The sequence below is a fragment of the Diadema antillarum genome, unplaced genomic scaffold (assembly GCF_040938485.1).
Source record: "Diadema antillarum isolate AM-2024a unplaced genomic scaffold, OU_Dant_1.0 seq00000015_RagTag, whole genome shotgun sequence".
In the NCBI taxonomy this organism is placed as follows: domain Eukaryota; kingdom Metazoa; phylum Echinodermata; class Echinoidea; order Diadematoida; family Diadematidae; genus Diadema; species Diadema antillarum.
In genome coordinates this window covers 136,769-161,070 of record NW_027271135.1, presented here as the reverse complement: position 1 = coordinate 161,070, position 24,302 = coordinate 136,769, and the positions used below count along the sequence as shown (strand labels likewise).

General features: G+C 38.2%; 1 protein-coding gene across 1 annotated transcript in view; it reads left to right on the top strand.

Annotated features, from left to right (window-relative positions):
* The window catches only part of LOC139725111 (DNA mismatch repair protein Msh6-like), a 36,530-nt gene extending 16,853 nt beyond the window's left edge, over positions 1-19,677 (top strand). Inside the window, exons 14-31 of the mRNA XM_071636195.1 lie at positions 1,010-1,081; positions 1,823-2,096; positions 5,601-5,670; positions 6,353-6,482; positions 7,701-7,873; positions 8,547-8,645; positions 9,349-9,429; positions 10,151-10,246; positions 10,996-11,086; positions 12,225-12,380; positions 12,816-13,048; positions 13,333-13,465; positions 14,896-14,994; positions 15,888-16,107; positions 16,544-16,633; positions 17,794-17,948; positions 18,651-18,785; positions 19,534-19,677. Of these exons, the coding sequence (XP_071492296.1) occupies positions 1,010-1,081; positions 1,823-2,096; positions 5,601-5,670; positions 6,353-6,482; positions 7,701-7,873; positions 8,547-8,645; positions 9,349-9,429; positions 10,151-10,246; positions 10,996-11,086; positions 12,225-12,380; positions 12,816-13,048; positions 13,333-13,465; positions 14,896-14,994; positions 15,888-16,107; positions 16,544-16,633; positions 17,794-17,948; positions 18,651-18,785; positions 19,534-19,677 (2,451 nt within the window). The remainder of the gene's footprint in view (positions 1-1,009; positions 1,082-1,822; positions 2,097-5,600; positions 5,671-6,352; positions 6,483-7,700; positions 7,874-8,546; positions 8,646-9,348; positions 9,430-10,150; positions 10,247-10,995; positions 11,087-12,224; positions 12,381-12,815; positions 13,049-13,332; positions 13,466-14,895; positions 14,995-15,887; positions 16,108-16,543; positions 16,634-17,793; positions 17,949-18,650; positions 18,786-19,533) is intronic.
* Positions 19,678-24,302: the final 4,625 nt, after the last annotated feature.

The window sequence follows — 24,302 nt, the reverse complement described above, 5'->3', positions numbered from 1 at the left end:
CCTTATTGGCTATAGCCTCCTAAATTAAATCATATTACTTTGATACATATCACTTTTTTTTTTCAGTTTTACCAGAGTTAAATTACTTATGGCTGTGCTGAAGTTAGAAGCCTGAAATAATTTAGCTCCCTGAAACCCAGGAGTGCCAAACAGAATGTATAGCATGATTATTCGTGTATTTTCAGAACAGCCCATAACCTAACCCTAACCTTCAACTGTAACCCTATTAAACCCTTATTGGCTATAGCCTCCTAAATTAAATCATATTACTTTGATACATATCACTTTTTTTTTCAGTTTTACCAGAGTTAAATTACTTATGGCTGTGCTGAAGTTAGAAGCCTGAAATAATTTAGCTCCCTGAAACCCAGGAGTGCCAAACAGAATGTATAGCATGATTATTCGTGTATTTTCAGAACAGCCCATAACCTAACCCTAACCTTCAACTGTAACCCTATTAAACCCTTATTGGCTATAGCCTCCTAAATTAAATCATATTACTTTGATACATATCACTTTTTTTTTTCAGTTTTACCAGAGTTAAATTACTTATGGCTGTGCTGAAGTTAGAAGCCTGAAATAATTTAGCTCCCTGAAACCCAGGAGTGCCAAACAGAATGTATAGCATGATTATTCGTGTATTTTCAGAACAGCCCATAACCTAACCCTAACCTTCAACTGTAACCCTATTAAACCCTTATTGGCTATAGCCTCCTAAATTAAATCATATTACTTTGATACATATCACTTTTTTTTTTCAGTTTTACCAGAGTTAAATTACTTATGGCTGTGCTGAAGTTAGAAGCCTGAAATAATTTAGCTCCCTGAAACCCAGGAGTGCCAAACAGAATGTATAGCATGATTATTCGTGTATTTTCGCTTCTCTTTCAGTTATGTGGAACCGTGCAAGATATATTACATTTCATGCTTCATTTGATTTATAGTCATACATTGCTTGTTTGATGAGAATGTAGTTTCATGTTTCTTCTGTTTTGTCTGTTTGCTTCAGATTGGTCAGTTCCAGGATGACCGCCACAGCTCTCGGTTCAGGACATTGATTGCCCACTTCCCTCCAGCACAGGTCAGTTCTATCCCACAGGCCTTGACCCTTTATGAAATCAAGGTCAAGAAAGCCTGTTAATATTACTGTTTTATTGGCCTTGGTATCATGACAACAGTGCTGGGCCCATAACAAACTCTATGGCAAAAAGACAAGATGTAGCAGAAGATGAAGTTATCAAATCTTTCTATAAATATACAGTAACTGGAAATGTGTTATTTTGTTTTTTTGCCTAAAAATAGAAATTTATACTTCTATTAAATTGTTGCATCCACACTCTTTACCCCTGCATACACTGTATATCTGTTCTGGAGGGTTAGAACCTTCATGTGCCCAGGCACATAACTTAACTTGACTAGCTTTTTAAATCAACACACAGTAATCCATTTAACTTAACCTAGTTTTACTGTTAGCAAATTCACTCAGGCGTAGCAATGTGCCTTACAGGAAGGCCTTGATAACATAACGGGGATTAGGAGGATTAGTTAATCCAGGGAGGTGGGAAGAGAGTCTCCCTCCTTGGTTAATCTCTGTTCATTGAGATGATTAGTTTCCAGACATCTACACTAAATGGCAGAGAAAGTACTTCAGTTTGCATGCAAATCAGTGAACAAAGCGCAGTGAGAGTCAAAGTTCTCCTTCAGCATAGCAGGCTTGTATGTTGGTCTGCTATACAGCACATGTCTTTTATGTTTTGAAGGGTGAATGTTTGTACTGTTGATTAATGATTGCAATTCCATGACGCCTCATTACTTCCTGTAGGTTCTCTTCGAGCGAGGCAAACTTCTACCCAAGACTCAGCAGCTTCTCTCCACCAACCTTGTCTCCAGTCTCAAGGACTCCCTCCTTCCTAACTCAGAATTCTGGGATGGTCAGAAAACACTCAAGGTGCTGGCTGAGAAGGGCTACTTTGATGACGATGAGGCGGGAAAGAAGGGCAGAGTGAAGAATGAGGATGAGATGGAGAGGAAGGATGGACAGAATGAAGGAGGTTTGTCTTCTTGGCCTGAGGAGCTGAGGGGAATGCTGTCTGAAGGTGAGTGATATAAACACTGATGGGATTTATTGCATCTGGCATATATTTAGCTGGACTAATTTTTGGAGTCAAAAGGGGCCTGAGCTTAATAGATCCTAGCAGAATCTTCGTTAGAGGCAACTGACACATATGTGACCCGCTACAACAAAATGATCCTAAAGTCGGGCGAGGTCAATTATTTGAAAATTGCATGGCATAATTTCCTCATCTTTCTGCTTTAAATTGATATATAACACATCTTATAAAAATAATCGGCTGCGGAGATATCGATGTTTAAAAGAGAGCATGTCGAGACGTCTGGGAAATCACCATTTCGAGAAAAGCACCCCTAAGAGTTTTCCTTGCGACGCAATCGCGATCAAGGGACACGCAAGTCAGTTTTCACCTCCGGACAATAGAAGGCAAGCCCTAGCAACTCCCGAAATGCTCATTCAAGCACAGCGTTGGCGGTCTCCTCACCGACCAATCAGTGACCAGGATGCCAGGAGAAGCGGCTGGGCATAGCGCACCCCGCCTGCACGCACCAGTCGACTGGGCAGTGTGTGAGCTTCACGCTTCGGTTAGCGGCAAGCAGCAAACTGACCAATGAGATCACTCTGGTCGTTGTTAGGGGCGGAGCCTATCTGTGGCGCTCAATCCAAATTTTGGAACCAGTTTCTGCTTCGTTGAAATGCCAAAAAACATGGCCCAGAAAAACGCTATTTTTTGGTCTTTCCTTTCACCATTTTGCTTCAAAATTTCGACAGATGATAGAAGATATGTCAGACTACAATAAAATGTCAAAATCAGAAAATCGTAAGTTTTGACCCATTTTGATGCTCTGACTTGAAACTCGATTTTCACGGCTTCGACCGTGCGTGACTTTAGGACCCTTTTGTTGTAGTGGGTCACATATGTAGAGAAAGCAATCACAGGGACTACATCCAACAGCACAGTCTGGGGAGGGCTAGGGACACAGAACAATGGAAACAAAAAGGGGTGGGTTAGAAGTGAAAGGCAGGGAGCCAAACAGGTAAAGAATGGGGATTACAACAAGGGCATGAACAGACAAAAGACTTAATGTGGGCCAGTGATCTTCCAGAGAATCATAGGGGGCAATCTGTAAAGGGTAAAGGTGAATAGGGAAGCAATATCAAACAAGATAAGGAACAACAGAAGGATAAGAAGTTGGAAAAGAATGACGTAGCAACAGCATGAGTGAGCAAGCAGTGAGCTCCTAACCTGGTGCGCACAAGGTGTAGCAACAAAATGAAAGTGAGAGCCAACCAACGAATGCTATGTACAAACAGATCAAAGTATACAGAGGAAGGCATTATGTATTTTACAGCGGGGATAGAAATACAAGCAAAAATCCAAAAGGGAGAGATTTAGCATACATATCACCACTTGGGGTGACAGGACCTTGTATCTGAAATTTTGGTGAAAATGACTTTTTTTGATTAATGGTCAGATATTTAATTAGGTAATGTCCTGTCCAAATCCTAGCTGTCTTACCCCTAAAATGAAGCCACCATGGCATGTCAAAGGAAATCCCATTTGATATAGTGCTTTGACTGCCATATTTTTTTTTTTTTGCTCTCCTGAACATTTGCCATTTTGTAGATACAAGGTCTTGTCGCCCCAGCGACGATATGTGTGTATAAATGTAAACCTAAACTCAACAAAGATGTGTGTATGTGTGTGTGTGAATGTGGAAAAGGGCTATATAAAAGAAACTCTGACAATGTGTGTGTGTGAATGTGGAAAAGGGCTATATAAAAGAAACTCTGACAAGAGGAAGGAACATATAGGGAATAGAGATGTACATTAGGAAAATGCATTAAATAAGGAATCACAGAAATAATGTTAATACAGTGGAAACTCGATATAACGAGATGGTCGGGACCGAGTCATTTTCCTCGTTATAGCCGATATCTCGTTATATCAGTAGGCATAAAAGAAGGCATAAAATAAAGACATTAATTTGCACATGTGGGACTACCCATCATATTTCAATCAATACTGATAACTTGATATTGTGTGTGAGGTAATTACTCACCTTTATGGGTAAGAAGATGTTTTTTCGCCAAGGAAATCCAATATCAAGAATGTGTTTCTTATTAATTGTAGATGTTTGAATTTGTGAATTTATATAGCTTGCGACTGTATCAAGATCGTCTGCGGATTGGTATGTGGTTATCGTATGGGTGTGTGTTGTGTGGAAAGCTTGAATATGGTCTGCACAATGCTGTGTGTGTATGTGACACATTCTGTGTGATGTACATTATGACTGCGTGTGTGTGAAGACGGGGAATTCCCGAAGTAGAAGGCCAATCACAGCATCAGATTGCCTCACACCTGCTAAACGTCATGATGATGTCATGTATACATATGGCCGTCCCACCACATTTTCTGCATGTATCAGTGTGCGTGCACACACACACTTCACACGTACAACATGCAGTGCTAGCTGGAGTGCACTGAAGAAAATGATTATGTGTGTACAAGACAGTTTTGGGCGCATCAAGCTTTACAATCTCGGAAGATGATAGCACAGGCGAAGTAAAGGCAAAGCTTTACCGAAGGCATTTTGCTTTACCTCGCTATAGCAGGTTTGATTTACTATGTTTTTCTTTGTTTGGAAGTCACAAAATTTATCTCGTTATAGCAGTTATTTCGTTATAGCCGATCTCGCTATAAGAGTAGCATTTTACAGAGACTTGTGTGGAAGGAAATTTGGGACCGAGAAAATTTCCTCGTTATAACCGATATCTCGTTATAGCAGTGTTCGTTATACCGAGTTTCCCCTGTAGTCATTTCCCTCCTGGATATTGAGACAATGGGGATGGTGTGAAGTCGTTTCATCCCTAACTTCTCTCTGCTGGTTTAGACTGTGTCTGGACGAGTGCCCAAAGAGTCAATCCCCTGTAGAATCATGTCAGTACTTGAGTGATTAATTAGAGTGAAATGGCAAGCTGGAACGTCAAGCTTGGCAGTGTTGACAGTTGATCAGTGCCCATAGAAGCATCTCCTGAGTGTGGTCTTGGTTTCCACTAAATACTAGATCCTACAAACCCTACCACGTGATGAGAACACAATATTACTGCTCAGATCTAGCAAGTACAAATCATTCCTACAAGGTTCAGAATTGTTATATTGCCTTCAAATTTGATTCTTTAATTCTCTCATTTTTAAGGGTCAACTAATTTTCTTTTAGACATTCATGCATCAACAAGTCTCCCGTGAGGTAAATTTTAGTATTCAGACTTCTGAAATAAAGATGAGAAGAATGACTGCAAGTCAAGAAAATGATCTTCAACAAGTTGGAAATTTGTTATGTATCATGTACATATAAGATATTGAATATCACCCAACAAAAATATCATATGTTGCCATCACAAAGTATGTAATTCCATGGTATTTCTGTCAGATATATTCAAATCTTCTTGAATGAGTTAATGGTCGAGGAAAACCTACCTCTTTGGATCTCATACCGTGTTTTTGACTGCCCTTCTGTCTCAACAGCTGATTCTCTGGGTCTCACCCCCAAGGAAGGATGTGAGTTGGCCATCAGTGCTCTAGGAGCGTGTACTTGGTAAGTATATTCTACTCCAGAGCCTTTAACCAGGGCTAAACATTGGCTGTGGTCTGGTGGCCCAGGGCCACTGGAAATTGATGTTGGACCACCTAATTTTCCAAAATGGTTATCTTTCGGTGACCAGGGGTCTGTTTCATGAAGTCATCACATAAAAGTCTTTACATAAATCTCAGAATGGCCAAAGTCGCTCATATGTACCTATGACAGACTTTTAAAGAGAAGTAATATCCATGTCATGAATTTTCTCATAAATGTGTCTCTCATAAAAAGTCTCTCATAAGACTTCATGAAATGGACCTCTGATCTGGCATCTAAGATTCAAAATGGGCTGGTGTGTTTTCTTTCATTTCGAGCCATATCTTTTTTAAGGCCACCAAAATTTCAGATTTCAGATTTCAGATACTTACTAGAGATTAAGTGAGTGTCGAGTCCTACATTATTTATTTATAGAAATCAAGGAAGGCATTGATATTCAACACACAGGGTCAGCACAATACAACAAGAAGAATTTGAAAAGAAGCTTCAAGGATATAGAAGCTTCAAGGATATAAAAAAGGAAATGAAAATGGAAGAACATAATGCAGTTTTTATCATTAAACAGAGTGTATGTAGCTACATGGTTGTAATCACTGTATGTTAGTCAGTATGTTTGAATATCCCCCTTTTATTTTATTGCCAGGTATTTGAAAAAGTGTTACTTGGAAGAGGAATTGCTGTCCATGAGAAATTTTGAAGTCTACAAACCGCTGGATGATGAGACTAGCCAGTCTGAAATGCCACAGTCAGTCTTTGCCACCAAGCAGCATATGGTATGTCTTCGTCTTTCTGAGTCATTAAAAGCATTTACACACAGGAGTCATTGGTTTTTGCATTGCCTTGTTGCCTTTTATTATTACCTCTTTGTTTTTAGAAAGCTCAGCTATTTCAAAGCCTATTCTCATCAAATGAACTTTGAATTCCCCCTGGAATTGCATGCTCTTTCATATTTCTAAGTGATTTGTGTATAATTATCTCACACAAAAGTTGGAAACCTGAAACCCCATCTCAACTAAAACTATTCCATCCCTTTAACAAAATGGTTAGCATATATATTCATCCATTGTGTGGCAGAGTGAGATTGAAAAGTGTTCTTCAAACAGCAGAAAAAACTCATTTAGGCTTTTAGTTTGAGGGCTTCTTGAAAGAGAACAAGCATTTGTTTGTGCAACTCCCAAACTGGAATAAACTACAATTAGAAATCAGGAAATCCTCACTTGTAGTATTATTTACTTCAAGACTTAAAACATATCTTTTCATTAGGGTGCTTACTATTGTTTAAGCTTATCAGGAGCTCTTGCAGCTCAAAAGAATATATGTACATATATTCTGCACTTCATAGATTGATATACATGTATTACAGTATTCTTTCTATGTACACTGTAATTCAGAAGCGAACACTGCATTGAGCATGAGAAAATTTGCCTTTTAAAGGGATAGTACAGTATTGGTGGAGATGAGAATTGGGCTTTTAACTTTTTGCGAGATACCAAGAAAACACTTATGATATAGTGCAGAGCATACCATTTTAAGAGGAATTCAAAGTTTATTTGATGAAAATCGGGTTTGGAATGACAGAAACATCCAAAAACAAAGTAAAACAAAGCGATCGTGATAAAGTGTGGGTCCCACACTTTTAGAATAGCTCTTTTTGGATATCTCAGCCATTTCAAAACCCATTTTCATCAAATAAACGTTGAATTCCTCATAGAATTACATGCTCTTTCATATTTCACAAGAGGTTTCTCATTATCTCACCAAAAAATGTTAGAAACCTGAAATTAGGTCTCAACCAAAACGGTACGATCCCTTTAACCCGTTGAGGACGGACTGATTTTGGTACAACACACATTTCCAATAGACCCCTGCCCGAGTATACTCGGGACTCATTCTCAATGGGTTAAAGATATTTAGTATGTCAGTTCAAAAGTCATGCATAAACTGATTAATTTTTATTCACCACTCTTTGGCAATTTTTTAAATACATGCAGGTCCTGGATAGTATCACCTTGAGTAACCTGGACATTCTAGAGAATAGCAGCACAGGAACAAAAGAGGGCACTCTTCTAGAAACACTGGATCGTTGCCGCACTCCATTCGGCAAGAGGCTCTTCAAACAATGGCTCTGCACCCCTCTGTGCAACCCCAAATCAATCAACAACAGGTATGATTCTCCTACTGTAAGTGGTATTGTGAAGTCCAAGTAAATGTAGTAAAGGTAAATAAAAAGTGACTCTTCTTGGCTACTGAGAGGAGACTATAGATGCTGTCATTTATCTCTTGGTGAGCCCACGTGAACTCTAAAAACCATTTTGAATTTTTTTTTTTTTGAAAACCTGAACAATATAATTTACTCATGAATAAAGGACTGTTTAGTCTAAACAGTGGATAGTATTTCAGCATGGATATCCAGGGTAGGTGTTAGTCTATTTTGCAAACTTTGTTCTATAGTTTTACTCCTTTCGTAAGTGTGAATGACATGAACGTGAAGGAAAGAACATATCTTGGAATAGTTTGTTGCGGGCAGACAGTGGTGATGATGTGCAATTGTGAAAGAGGAATGATATTGACTGGCTCATAATATCTGAATCCCTTCACCCTTTCTAATGCCATCTGATTGAACTCTTTGGACTTGACATCATCTGATCAAAGCCTTTTAAATTGATGTCACCTGAATAAATCTTATCAGTCTTTATGTCATCTGATCAAATCTCTTTAGATTTGATATCACCTGAGGGAATCCTTTGGAGTTTATGCTATCTGATTAAATCCTTTGGATTTATTGTCAAAGGCTTGAATCCTGTACTATAGTATGTCATCTGATTGAATCCCCCTAGACTTGATGCCATTGCTGATCTCCACTCTCATCCAGACATCGTGTCAGAGGTCGCTGAGATCACCAAGAAACTTCCTGACCTTGAGAGACTACTCAGCAAGTAAGGGACTGTCCCCAACTATCTCTCACTATCCCTCACTATCCCTCACTATCTCTTAACTATCTCTAACTATCCCACACTATCTCTCACTATCACTCACTTTCCCCTTCTATTAAATCTCAAGCTCTTGATGGGCAAGTAGCACATTCCAGCATATAAACCCTGAAAGAAGGGTAGAGATTTTAATTATTTGGCAAAGTTTGGGATCCTATCTCACTGCCTGCCAGGATACTGGCAAACTCTAACAGGCATGCTCATTTTAAGCCATTTGAATTTCATCAAGACCAAAGGACAGACTACTGTTCTTCACAGAGGGGTCTGTATGGTGTACGTACGTTGCACCTTCCTATAATACACAGGGTACTCTGCATTGTTGATTTTACATTCTGCCTCGAAAGACAGATAGTGATATTCTCTTGTGTAAACATTCTTGATATGAACAGAGGCATAACTGTGTGCTTCCCAAAATAAGTCCACTCACCCAGAATTTGCACATAATTTTCATTTAATTTGGTAATTGTGTAGTATCAAGAGAGTCACAAAAAACAATGTTTTGTAGAGGTCATATATATGTCAGAGTGTATGAAAGTGTCACATGGATTGGGGAAAATAATGCTTCCTGTATCATATTTGACGAGGACTGGTATGTTGATAAATCAGTTTTGATGTGACCCTTATATTATTATGTACCTTGCATTCACAGAATTCACACCCTAGGGTCATCCAAGAGGATTGCTGACCATCCAGACAGTCGAGCCATCTTCTTTGAAGATGCCGTCTACAGGTCAGTAGCATGACTGATTTTAACAAAGTCACCTAAAATATTACCTGTTTGTAACACGTGTAATACCTGTGTCCAGCCCATTGACTGGATTGGCAGAGAGGTACAATTTTAACATTTCAGACATCAGCAGTACATGAAACTTGTCTTTTTCTGTATATGATAGCACGTGGGATTTAAAAAAAAAAAGAATGGAGGATAGTCTCATGTAACACAGGTAGTTAACCAGTAACATTTGTGTATTTTGATATCTATTGATTCCTGTCTTCCATCAAATTATGATACATTAGTTCAAATTACTTTACAGTGAACTCATAATGCAGGCAGAGAGAAGAGATGTGTTAAAAGAGAATGTACAGCTGAAGCTATTGGATTGGTTTGCTTGCTGTGCTACGCTGCACACTGGCACTGGTCCAATGGTCCCTGACCAGTAAAAATCAATGTCACACTAGTAACCTTTTCTGGATTAGACCAGTAAAACATGGAAAAACTGGGTACAGTGTACCTACTGGTCCAACAGACGGGTCAGACCAGTAAAAACATGAGTTACCAGTAGTATAAAGCCCTGCACTGTAAGTAATGACTGTGAAGCGATAATTGTATTTTTCTAAACCATCCAATGTACAAATGTACACAGATTGTATCATGTATAAGTAGAATATTTTATCTTATGTGATTGAGTGCAACTGTATCATTGAATTTATTGTCTGTCATATTCTTCCAGTAAACGCAAGATTGCTGACTTCCTGACAGCTTTGGAAGGCTTTGAGAAGGGCCTGTCAATCATCAAGCTCTTCAAGAGAAGTGTATCTGATTTCAAGTGAGTAGTCTATCATTTCTCCCATAACACTGAAGACATGCTAAGTAGCAATGCATCTCTTGACCTGATGTGTATCGTTGATGGCCAGTGAGCAGCGTAACGAGATGTTTACAGTCATAATGTGCTGTGTATAGAACTAAGTTTTACACCATTCTTTTTTTTTTGTGTGTGTAAATGCTTTGTATTAGATTTTGACAAACAGACATTCAGCATTGTTTCTGGTATAAAGTTTTGTGTGTCTTTTGTGTGTTTTATGATCTTCCAGCAATATACACCTCAATGATCATCCCCATCACTTTAGTGTAGTGATATGAAGTCAAAGTTTGCCATGATTAGAAACAGACAAACAAACAAACAAACAAACAAACAAACAAACAAACAAACAAACAAACAAACAAACAAACAAACAAACAAAGGAGCTGTCCATACAAATAAAGATTAATATGTTTGACATCAAGCATGCAAATTTGATCTGTAAGTTGTTCAACATAACTACATTTGTACTGTAAAACCAGAAATGTTTGCGTGCATTTTAATTTTGCAAATTTTGCGAGAGCCAAGATGCATGCAAAAGTTCTTATTTACACTATATGCATTGAATGCCAGTGGCAATTCACAAAAATTTCATGCAGTGAAAATATCTTGCTTGACAGTATGCTGTAGGAAAAATGGATTTGAAATATTCTAATAATGTCATAATAGTGGACACTCTTGATTGACTGGTAAATTTCTCTTGCTGTGTAACACAGATCAGCATTCCTCAAGAAATCTGTCAGTCATCCATCGGCCACTGAGGGTGGGATGTACCCAGACTACAGGGAGACGTTGCAGTTCTTTGAGGTTAGTGTAGAATTTCCAGGCCTTCCAGCTCTCTACATGTAGTTTGTAGCTTACTCTGATGATATGATGAGAGAATATACCCCATGTTGTTCTTATAGGATATAGTTACAAGTGTATCTTACTTTGAAAGACCTGATAGTGTGGGGAGATCATGCAATGGGAAGGCTGGCCTGACTTGGATATATTTAGGAATTCCTGTAATAAATTCTGTGCAGCATTGTCATTGATCTCAGTGTAAGCACACATACAGCCAAAGAATCTTGACTGGAAGTGTTGATTGTTACCGATAAATGTGTGTTTCCATGCACATACATTGTACGTGTACAATGCTGATGGGCAATTCTATTCTAGCAGGCCTGCACAAGTTGTGACTTTTTAATGTATCCGGGTGAAAATAAAGATGCAGTCAATCGGGTTAACCTTCCCTCACTGCTGGGTCTGTGATATTACTGTCAATGGCTTCTTTGATGTTTTATTTATTTTCACTCAAATGAGAGAAAAAATTTGGAAGAAATGGGAATCATACTGGTAGGAACACAAATCATAACCACACCCACTCTCACTAATGATAACGGCACCCACTCCTACCAACAAATTGGTGACCACTCCCGCTACCAAATGATGACCACACACACTCCCACTCTCAAATGATAACCACACCCACTCTCGCTAATGATAACGGCACCCACTCCCACCAACAAATTGGTGACCACTCCCACTCTCAAATGATGACCACACACACTCCCACTCTCAAATGATAACCACACCAACTCTCACTATCAAATGATAACCACACCCTCTCTCGCTAATGATAACGGCACCCACTCCCACCAACAAATTGGTGACCACTCCCACTCTCAAATGATGACCGCACACACTCCCACTCTCAAATGATAACCACACCAACTCTCACTATCAAATGATAACCACACCCTCTCTCGCTAATGATAACGGCACCCACTCCCACCAACAAATTGGTGACCACTCCCACTCTCAAATGATGACCACACACACTCCCACTCTCAAATGATAACCACACCAACTCTCACTATCAAATAATAACCACACCCACTACCAAATAATGACCACACCCACTACCAAATAATGACCACACCCACTCTCCACTGGTTTCTCTCAGCATGCCTTTGACCAGAAGAAAGCACGAGAGAGCGGCTCCATCGTTCCCTCCAAGGGGGTCATTCCAGACTACGACCGAGCCATCTCGGACATGTCTTCCTGCAAGGAACAACTCCAGGAGTACCTTGAGAAACAGAAGAAGCGACTTGGATGTAGGGTGAGCTGTGTTTCTTGGAGCTTAATGAGAATACTTGCATCTCACTTTCTGGTGATGTTCTTTTGTTTGTTTGTTTGTTTGTTTGTGTGTTTGTTTGTTTTGTTTTGTTTTTTTTTGGTGGTGGTGGTAGTGTTGAGGGGGTATATATTTTCAAGCAAATCCATTTGACTGATGTGTGTTAGTGATGCTATTTATAGTAATGCTTAATGATCAGAACATCCTCCTATTTCCTACCTTTGCTTGTTGTCAAGATGTTTTCTGATTGTCAGTAAAACTCTACCAGCTTTTATGTGAGACTGTTGGATCAGACCTTCGGGAGGGATTAATGTTGTTATTTCAAAACCTCATTTTTGAGAGTCTTTCTTTTTTTCTTTTTAAAGAAAGCCAGTGGTAGATAGTTCATAAATCAATAAACTTTTAACTCTACTTTGACAGAACATCGTTTTCTGGGGTACAGCCAAGAACCGCTTCCAGATGGAGATTCCAGAGAGTGCCCTCTCTAGGCGCACTCCAGAGGAGTACGAACTCCAGTCTTCCAAGAAAGGCTTCAAGCGATACTGGACACCCACCATCCAGAAACTCCTGAGTGATTTGATCAATGCAGAGGAGAGAAGGGACAGCGCCCTCAAGGATTCTATGAGGAGAGTCTTTCACAAATTTGATGAGCAGTAAGTTGTCTGTTTCCTCAAGTGCTATGTTTGCCAGTAGACCTCTAAGTACTTTCTGTTTTTGATAAGAGGCAGGTCACACATACAAACAAGATTCTGAGTATTTTCTATTTTAGCTATCATTTCCTCAACAAATGATAAAGATTCTAATGCAGGTGCTGCTCATGTTTATGAGATTTGTAACTTTTGTTTCTTAGTTGTTTTTTTTCCATGCGTCATCATGAATAGTTGTGATCTAGTTTGTTACAAGAACTGATCAGTATGTACTTAAATTTCTTTGACAGTTACCAGTCATGGAATAAAGCGGTGGAGTGTCTGTCAGTGCTGGATGTGTTGATGAGTCTTGCAGAGTACAGTCAGTCAGGCGAGGGCGCTATGTGTAGACCAGAGGTCATTCTCCCATCCAGTCAGATACAGGTGAGATGAAAGGAGAAATTGTGCAATCTGAGCATGTGTAGATAAAGGCCATTGCAGACTTTCTTTTGAAATGGATTTGCTACTGAGGTATTCAAAACCTAGACAGTGCTTCGTGACAACTGTGTTATAAATGAACCAGGTGCAGATTGGTATTTACAGGTGAATGTGCATTCTTTTCAGCAACATTAACAAAAGCCATTCATGCAGTACTGACATCTAAATTACCATTTCCTGCATGGCTGCTTTCTACTGCTCTTGAAGACTATTCCATGTTTTGCAAAGTCTGTGGTTGAAGAGATCATTGCAGACTAGTACTAACTGGGAACTGGCTTACTATTCTTGTCATTGGTATTGTCAGCAAGTTTCTGTACAACATCAATGGCATGGGAAGAAAGTAGTACTGACAGAGAGAAAGAAAATTGAATTGTTTGAATTGTATTTTTGTTTTTCTTGGTGCAGAATTGGTGCAGAAAACTTTACATCACTCATTTTTTTTTTTTTTTTTAACTCGGTCTTTCTCATTTCAAGATTCTGAAATTGCAAATATGCTTTGCAGAGACACATTTGTGTGTTTCTCTACAAAGTAGTGATAGTTTCTGAAAATAGGTTTGGTACCTGTCTATGTCTATCCCAAACCTTTTGTTCAGCAGTACTTTTATTTGATTGGCAAATTGTCATGTAGAGTTTATGAAGTGTATCAAAGTACCTCCAGGTGAGCATGTATTTCTGGAAGTTTTGTCTTTTGTCATAAATGCAGATATCATTCTTGTGATGGTAATTCAGTCTATAGGTCCATTCTGTCAGGTCGATCTACTTTGCTGAAGTGAGATAATTGCAGATCCTCTCAATTCTAGTCATTTTAGAACTTTTTCCTTGAACTTAAAATGTAGAATGTGAATTGATTACATCATGACACCATCTCACTAAAGCCCTTAGCTCTGTTGTACCCAGGACTGATCCTGCCATCTTCATATCCTCTTCTGTTGCTGCTGAGTTAAAGGAGGATAAAACCCAAATAAAATGTATACACATACATGAGGATTATGAAGTGAATGCAGCAATATTAGTAGAACACATCAGCGAAGACATTTGAGGAAAATGGGACTCTCCGTTTAAAAATTGTGAATTTTTACAGTTTTGGTGCAGCCATCCCTGGATTAGAAGTCTACTGTAGTTTGTGACGTCACAAAATGTAGTGTTCTCGTCCAACATTGGCTGCACCAAAACTTAAAGAAATTCATTATCACGACATCATGACACCATCTCAATTAAAGAAATTCATAACTCAAACTATTGTCTGATTTTCCTAAAACTTTGCTGATGTGTTCTACTAATATAGATATGTTCCATCAATTCACATATATATTTGGGTTTCATTTTACTTTGGTTAATTTATTTATGTTGCATTTATTTTTATCTCATCCTTGCAGCCCTTCATTGCAATGAAAGATGGGAGACATCCCTGTATCTCACACACCTTCAGTGGAGGAGACTACATTCCAAACCACACCTTCATCGGCATCAAAAATGTGAGTATAAATGCATCAAGGTTAAGGTTGTATGAATAGGGCCTTATGCCCCTTGTGATTCATATTCAAAATTCACTCAGTGAGTGGTGACTTGTATATTATATTCTTACAATGTCGTATTGTTAAGACAATCATTTCTGAGGCCATTGTCCTCGTCAAACGTTTGCTTATGATGAAGGTCTCCTGAATTTCTGTACATCAAGAGTTGCTTATTTTGTGTTTGAATGACAGATATACGCGATCCTATGTTTGCATAAATATATGCATACAATAATGTCTTTTTTTTTTCATTTTGCATTGTTAGAAAAAAAATGTTGGATATTTGAATTAATCATTTATTTGTTTTAACTATCAGATTCAAATTATACTGTGCTCAATTAGTTCGTTCAATTGACTGTGTATTTCATTTATGTATGAAAAAGAAATTCAGAAATCAAATCAAATCAAATCAAATCAGATCAGAAAAAAAGATCTGCAGTGTAGTGGTTGTCAGAATGGCTGTATCTCTGCATTACTTTATTGTGATGTGTTCAGATAAACACTCAAGGAAGTACAATGTAGGTAAATAGACATGATGTGTAACTAGGATTTTACGATTACAGTCTCAGAGTGAATGCATTTCATATCCAGTTCAAGTTGTAATTTATTTACTTCATTCTCTCTTACTTGAAAAATGAAATGTTTTCTAAGGAATCTATGCAAATCTGTGATAATGACTTATTTATTTATTCATAGAAGTCGACCAAGTTCAGTCTGCTATTACTGATTTTCTCTCTTTATCAATCACTTTTGGTTCTATAAGTGGAATGAACTTCATGTGATGTGAGTGAAAGCTGTTTGTGGTTCTCAGAATTTGATCACTATCTATGTTACTGTGGTATGGAAATCTTCAGGATGAGGAGATGGAGGATGATGGAGACGGTAGTCATAGCAACAGCAGCTGCATCCTGGTGACTGGTCCTAACATGGGAGGCAAGTCCACATTGATGCGTCAAGCAGGGCTCCTTGTAATCATGGCTCAGCTTGGTTGCTATGTGCCAGCTGAGGAGTGTCGTCTGACACCGGTAGACCGTGTCTTCACTCGCCTTGGTGCCCGGGACAACATCTTGTCTGGTGAGCTCTTGATAGAAAGAAACTCAGTGTAACTCTTTCTTCTGGTTATGAAATGTATTGTGTAAGTATGTAAAGTTGTTATTGTGGGGGGTTTCTTTTGTCTTTGAAATCTACACATCATGTAAACAACACCCTTTGTATGACATCTGTAAAAATCTTGATGTCATTATCTGAGAATGGTGCCATGGCATCATATGACATAAAAAGCAAAAAGTTGCTTTTGGAATTTTCTGTAAAAAAAAAAAAAATGAATAAATAAATCCTTTTGCATTCATTTTCATTTTGTGTAGGTCAATTCCAACTTTTACCCATGGCTTTACTTTTCTTCCCTTTTGGTGTACTTACTGCTAATTTGTTGGTTTCTTTTTTCTAACTTGTTTGATCAATGTAGTACTGATAACTCTCTCACTTCATGTACTTGTTTTTTTCTCTGAAGGTGAGAGTACATTCTATGTAGAGCTGAGTGAGACGGCCAGTATCCTGAAGCATGCCACTAAAAATTCTCTGGTTCTCATGGATGAACTAGGTATGGGGTCAAAGTTCATGATCACACTCTTTTCATCCATATTCTCATTGAGTGAAGTATTAAACAAAACTCTTGTCATTTATTGATTTGTTTCAAAGACTTATTTGTCTGTTTTCAGTGCAGGGGAAGTCCTCTGTTAGGAGGATACAGTGCACTCCCGTTATAACAAACACGGTTATACAGTTGAACCTCTCTTATCCGGCCTCCCTTTATCCAGATCTCTCTATTATACGGACGCAATCTCGCCGTGATTTTTAAAAAAATAATTACGGGAGGAAAGGGGGATTCCCAACTCCTTGAGAACTCCTACACAAACACACATGAATTACATGTACTTGATACATTTCTTAATAATTATTTAGGTAAATTATCCCAAGAATTTATGAAAGAAAATGATTTCATTCTTGCAAACACGAACCTCTATTTTGGGGTCTGTTACTGAGTGTAACAATGAAAAGGTTGCAGTATACACATTACTTCATGTGGTACTACAATGGGCTACATCAGTACATGTGTATGTATATGTATATGTACATGTATAAAGCATTGAGTCTCCCGTATCCGGCCAAATCCCTTATCCGGATGAGCCCCGGTCCCGACTTGTCCGGATACGAGAGGTTCAACTGTAATGAAATTCGTGTTACAAAGAAGTAAAAATTCAGGCTGCAACATTATCTGCTCTGTGTATATTTATTGTTTATTTGTTCAGTTATAGCAAAATTTCGATATAGCAAAAGAAAACTGCTGGTCCCGAGGACTTAATCATAATGGGAGTCCACTGTGTTTGCAATTTGTAAGTTGCAATGGTTGCAAATACCACTGCAACAATTCAGAAACTAATTGTTGAATGGTTGTTTCTTGACAGCAACTTTAGCAAATATTACTTCTGTAAGTTACAATGACTGCAAATCTCCAAACAAGGCTGCTGTTTTTATATTAGGCATCGTACGCAGCAAACTTCTAATTCCTCATTCCCAATGTAAATGTTGCTTACCAATATATGTAAGGATTGATACTTTCTAAAGAAACTGAGTCATTATAGAAGAATTCTATGTTTCATCATTCCATTCACATTGAGGTTGATAGATGAAAGCAATTCTTAAATAACCTGTCACATGAGACCTGACATATTTTTATTCCCTCTCTTGTTTTCCACCCAGGACGGGGCACAGCCACCTACGATGGAACAGCCATAGCAACAGCTGTTGTCAAGGAGTTGTCGGAGACAGTTGGTTGCCGCACACTGTTCTCCACCCACTACCACTCCCTGGTAGAGGAGTTCTCTCATGACCCAAATATCAGACTTGGTCACATGGTAAGTCACATGATGTGGGGCATTCATCACCTGATACTTTAATATCACCCTGTCAATAGGAATATTTAAGTTTGATCAAAGCAGAATTTGAACACATGGTTCATGCATCGCAAGGTAGTAGCACTGCGAAACCATTTGACAGTAGTCAATGATAGACGTGGACTTGGGTCAGTGGAGAATGCATATTGAAACATGATGTAATTATCTGATATTCTAAATATAGTTTCTTGATGGGGATTTTTTAAGTATTTGTTTGCACAGATATCTTGCATACTTAGATACATGTATATGCAAGATACCTGTCAGTGCTTTATTTTAAGGCTAAATCAAGAATTACCTCACAACCAATGTTCAGTTTGTCTGTAATTAATCAGCAAATGATGGCAAAAGTTGCATTTACTTTAATATTGTAATAGTTGTTTTTTTTTTTTTTCCCCTGTACAATATAAGATAGGTGTGAGACTGAATCAATATTAAAGTTTTGTTCTGAGATGCTTGGAATTGCTAGGTATTATCAATTCATCTGAAACAAAGTTTGACTGATTGTATTGTGTAAGTCTTCGTTCGTTCACTGCCTCATTGTAATCCACTTTTCCCTCTTCATAATCCTTCTTTATTCATCTTAATCTTTCTTCCTGGTCTATTCCTCTTGGATCCTGATCTACCTTCTGGTCTTGTGTCTTGGTCCTGGTCCTATCTCAGGCCTGTATGGTAGAGAATGAGTGTGAGGATGACCCCAGCCAAGAGACCATCACGTTCCTCTACAAGTTTGTGGGCGGGGCTTGTCCTAAGAGCTATGGCTTTAATGCAGCCAGACTAGCAGGCTTGCCAGACGAGGTAAGACTTATGAGTGTGAGGATCATAGAAAGAGAATAATGGTACATGTTTATCTTATTATTCCACATCCTATTCTCCCCTTTAAGGAAAATAGATGTAAAAATATGATGTGCCAAAACATGACACCCATATGTTGACAAAAGTTTCACTGAACTGTGATGTAATTCTTCTCAGTGAAAGTTTTACCCAAGAGAAATGAGAAAGATTAGATTCAAATATCTGTGCAACATTCAACAATCTTGGGGGGGGGGGGGGGGGAAGAAAGAATTTCCTGTTCCCCCTATACATGTACAGAGTGAAAGGGATAGGGTTTTACCTGTTAGTTTGATTGAAGATAATATTTTGATATGAATGTTCTCTGCAATGCTGGATGTCTTTATTTCAGATCTCCCAGGCAGTGAAAGTTAAGGGTTTGCTAACGAGGAGTTGTAATGAGAAGAATGCTCATGACATACACTACATCATAATGCTATGAGTTGATTCTATTTGTTAGGGACAGCTGTATGAAGTGTAAGCATGCCAGGTGCATGACCCTCTTGCTACAAAATGTGTGCCCCTCTGACTCGAATAAAAAAATAACTCATTAGGTACGCTTTCTCCAGAGTGCTTGAACGCTCCCAAACTAGTGTAGAATGGTACGGTCTAGTTCACTTTGGTTTGCTTTTGAGTGCTTGAATGTTGCCTTTATTGCTTTAAACCCTATTACATAATGTCTTTGTGATCTATCTCTCTGTAATCCCTGCTGTAGATCATCCAAGTGGCACGTCAAAAAGCCAAGCAGTTTGAAGAGTCAGCTGAGAGGATGAAGTTCTTCCGGGCTGTTCATGGAATGTGTCGCCCGTCCTCTGTTTTGGATGTAAATCATCTGAAACAACTCATGGCTCGTGTTTAGATGTCTGAAGATGGGTCGAAGAGGCATGACCACTGATCAGATAGAGTAATCTGAGTAATCCATTTCTGGAGCAGATTAGCTGTCAGTATGAGTTCAGCATCAGCACCCATTTAAGATTGTCATCATTTCTTCTTTCTGTTTTTTAGATATACCAGTACAGGGGAAACTCAGTATAACGAACACTGCTATAACGAGATATCGGTTATAACGAGGAAATTTTCCCGGTCCCAAATTTCCTTCCACACAAGTCTATGTAAAATGCTACTCTTATAGCGAGATCGGCTATAACGAAATAACTGCTATAACGAGATAAATTTTGTGACTTCCAAACAAAGAAAAACATAGTCAATCAAACCTGCTATAGCGAGGTAAAGCAAAATGCCTTCGGTAAAGCTTTATTTCGCCTGTGCTATCATCTTCCGATATTGTAAAGCTTGATGCGCCAAAAACTGTCTTGTACACACATAATCATTTTCTTCAGTGCACTCCAGCTAGCACTGCGTTTTACGTGTAAGTGTGTGTGTGCGCACACTGATACATGCAGAAAATGTGGTGGGACGGCCCTATGTATACATGACATCATCATGACGTTAGCAGGTGTGAGGTAATCTGATGCTGTGATTGGCCTTCTACGTAGGGAATTCCCCATCTTCACACACACGCAGTCATAATGTACATACAGAATGTGTCACATACACACACAGCATTGTACAGACCATATTCAAGCTTTCCACACAACACACACCCATAAGATAACCACATACTGGTGTCCACAGACGATCTTGATACAATCGCAAGCTATATAAATTTATAAATTCAAACATCTACAATTAATAAGAAACACATTCTTGATATTGGATTTCCTTGGCGAAAAACATCTTCTTACCCATAAAGGTGAGTAATTCCCTCACACACAATATCAAGTTATCAGTAGTTATTGAAATATGATGGGTAGTCCCACATGTGCAAATTAATGTCTTTATGTTATGCCTTCTTTTATGCCTACTCATATAACGAGATATCGGCTATAACGAGGAAAATGACTCGGTCCCGACCATCTCGTTATATCGAGTTTCCACTGTAGTCTGATCCTGGTTATCAGTTTCATACCCTTCTAGACGCTGAGTAATCTTCAAGTAAATTGCAGTCTATGTCCATTTTGCAGTCTATGATGCCATTTGTTGGACTTCAGTACTATTCAGCCCTCCGAATTTATGCAGATCTTTTGAAGATTGTGTGGGACATCTGAATTTATTCAAACTCAATGTGTTGCAACAAAGGACTAATTCCATTAAATCGCTGGTTATCATTTTGTGTATCAGTTTTGCCAAATTTTGCTTTCATGACTTATTTTTGTATTTCCTTCTCAGTAGTCATTACTATCACTGATTTCTACGGAATGTATAATGGAATGTCTGATTCTTTCTCCAAATTTCAGTATTATGTTTCTACTTGTTTGTTTCTACTATGCTTGTACATTGTATTTGGTATGTTTGTGCTAGTATCACTCAGATGGCAAATGATAGCACATGTTTCCTAGTGTAAGTATTTGTATGATATGAAATATGGTTCCATCGTGATGCTCAGTCTGTGTAATTACTAATGATATTTGGGAAGACTTCTTAGCTGTAGATTTGCTCTCAATGCAATAACTGGAACTTCACTTCGAAGAAATCAGAACAAATGAAGCCATGATAGAGAAGGGACATGCTGAATGTAGCAACAGTTTTAATCATTCAAGAGCTTTTGACCTTGAGTCGCCCACATACATACTGTTAGGTAGCACCTTGGAAAATGCTTGCCTCCACAGTTCTGGTTGAAGATTGGATGTAAGATTGTGTTACTGAGACTAATGTTACGGTGCTAATGATTATTTGTTAACATGTTTGCCAAATGTGTCTCCATCTCTTTCTTGGAGCATACGAATATGAGCTGGAGAATTGATTACTTCTGACAATCTTGTGAACATTTAGAGTAAAACATGCATTGTTCCTCAGCTCAAACCTTGAAATAAGCTAAATTGTTGAACATCTGTTTGAGAAACATGGATGAAATACAGCTGTACTTTAATCACAATTGTCTCTCACTAACAAGGGTAGATAGGCTTGTTTGTCATCACCAGTCGACGCCTTTTCCGTACTTGAGTGCTTCGAAGAGATTATCTGGGTAAGCCTGTAAAAATGCTAGAAAAATGCCAGAAAAATGCCTGTTGGGCTTTAATAAAGATGACGGTTCAAAGTGAATACTCGGAAGATTCTTGGTTGTCAGTAATGTACTAACTTGTTCCCCAATTCTTTCATGTTCTTATGAATTACTGATGAAACAAGCAATTCGAATGTGAAAGTTGTATTATTTTCATGTGTGAATAGTCCTCTCCATTTTTCAATAGTGGGTGGCTAGTTGGAGGAATTGATCACACACCTGACAAGAATTATCCAAAACATCTAGAAAATTATTTAGGAGATTTTAGAATGTGTATAACTAACATTGTACAATGTATAGGGATGAGGGTTATCTATAAACAATGGTAATGTTACTGGGTATTCAGTTACTAACTGCAATTCACGTGTGTGTATTCTATAGGTAATGTCCTACCTTTCAAGTGGTAAAACCAGTGCCAAAGTTTTGTCTCTGTTTTAAAAGCAGAGGCATGACCGTCTTTGCAGAGGCAAGTTGTGTATTGTGTACATTGTGCTTTGTTTACCCTATTAAACAGCCATTTTTTGATGTTGTACCTTTTGAATTAAAGTCACTCTTTTCTATAAATCATACTGTCTAGATTTTCTATTAAAATTTGTTTCAGTTGACAACCATACAGAAGTACACGTATGTTTGTGAGAGAAAGGCATACAACAGAAAAACAACATACAAGACAGTGTAGTTAAAGAAAGAAGAAATGTACAGAAGTTTATTGTTTTCCCATCAAAGTACATTATTATACAATTCAGATATGTACTTTTCTCATATTCAAATATAGCCATCAATCATTCACAAGAAATGATTTTTGCAATAATGTAATTACCAGGTAAAATTCAAAATTACAACAAAAAAAAAAATACCAGAGTCACTCAATCTCAAATTGATAAAACCAAAAGGAGTGATTAACCTACACATCATTAATGTGAGACATTTACATGTTACAAATATGGAAATGTGTATAGTATTTTACAAGGGAAATCATTTGTAGGTAAATCATTAAAATCTATTTCTGGATGTTTCAACACCTACTGTTCATGCATGGCATTAAGTTCTGTTTTCCCAGCAAAGCCAAATACAGTAGTCGTGAAGTGGTGTTTGATGCGCATACACACGACCAATATGTGGCATCGCCAACACATATTTTAACACCGACCCATAGACCCCAATCATCACACATTAATCCAGTTTTCAACATTTGCTTGCCCTTTGACCTTGAGCTCTGCCTTTTGTATCCATAAATACATGCTACAGTAAGCCTCAAGAGGGGGCTCTTCAGTATCAGCAACGGCAAGAAACTGATTACCTGAATTATAGTTGCTAATTCATCTGCCCATGGACATTCATTAATCAGTCTGGCACCTTCATAATCCATCAACCATAACACATAACCTGTAACAATTCTCACCACTGGATCTTATAGCAAGTAGGCCTATAGTGCATACATGATATCGTGGCTGATTTGTTCCAAATAAACTAATAAAGCTGCAAAACTGAGGGGAACATACAAAATGACATGCTTCCAAATGTTGGCACGGTACAGTTTAGTACATTGCATTCTGTGAAAGATGGACAATACTTTGAAACATTTACAAATAAAAACTACAGATCTGACCACAGGTTAACAACCTACATGAATGAATCGATACATCTGATATGAAGAACAAACAACTTCAAATATTCCTCTCAAGATCACAACTTCAATCGTGATAATTATGTGATGCATGATGCATCATATCCAAACCTTAGTGTGCAATAATTTTTGGCGCAAAAATATGAACATCTTGCAAACTTATCTAATACAATCATCAATGACATTTTAGTTAGCTTGATGCAAACATGCAGGTTTATTATTTCTGCATCGAGGTGTCTTCTCCGGGGATTAAAAATGCAAGTACAGTATAGCTGGTGTGCAAATTCTAAATTTCAAATCTACATAGAATGGGAAGAATGAATTATTCTACCCCATCCACTGGTCTCCATTTCTCACCTGATTCAGTCTAAACTCCAGCACAAAATCTAACAAAGCTTGGACACTGTAGAATTAGTGTACCAACAATAAGATTCTGAGATATAAATAAGGCCAACAAATCTGACAAACCTTTTTGAAACTAGAAATGTCGCTATGGCGACTGATGCCTCCGCCATAATGCATGATTCTCCCAATAGGCGTATAGTACAATGTCTTCACAATGTGTGATCCATGACAGTTTCACGTAACTGGCAAAATATTGAAATGACAGGTTTGTCAGAAATGTCTTGAACTGGGTTTGCTTTAATTTTCTAAGAGTGCAGGTACACATATTTGGGGAATTGTGAATTTTTACTTGAATTCTGACAGACCTTTTTATAAGTTTATGCATTGAGTAATTTCCCAGATATGAAGAAAGAGTGTAATGACGGTACAAAATGGATTTTTTTTTTTTTTG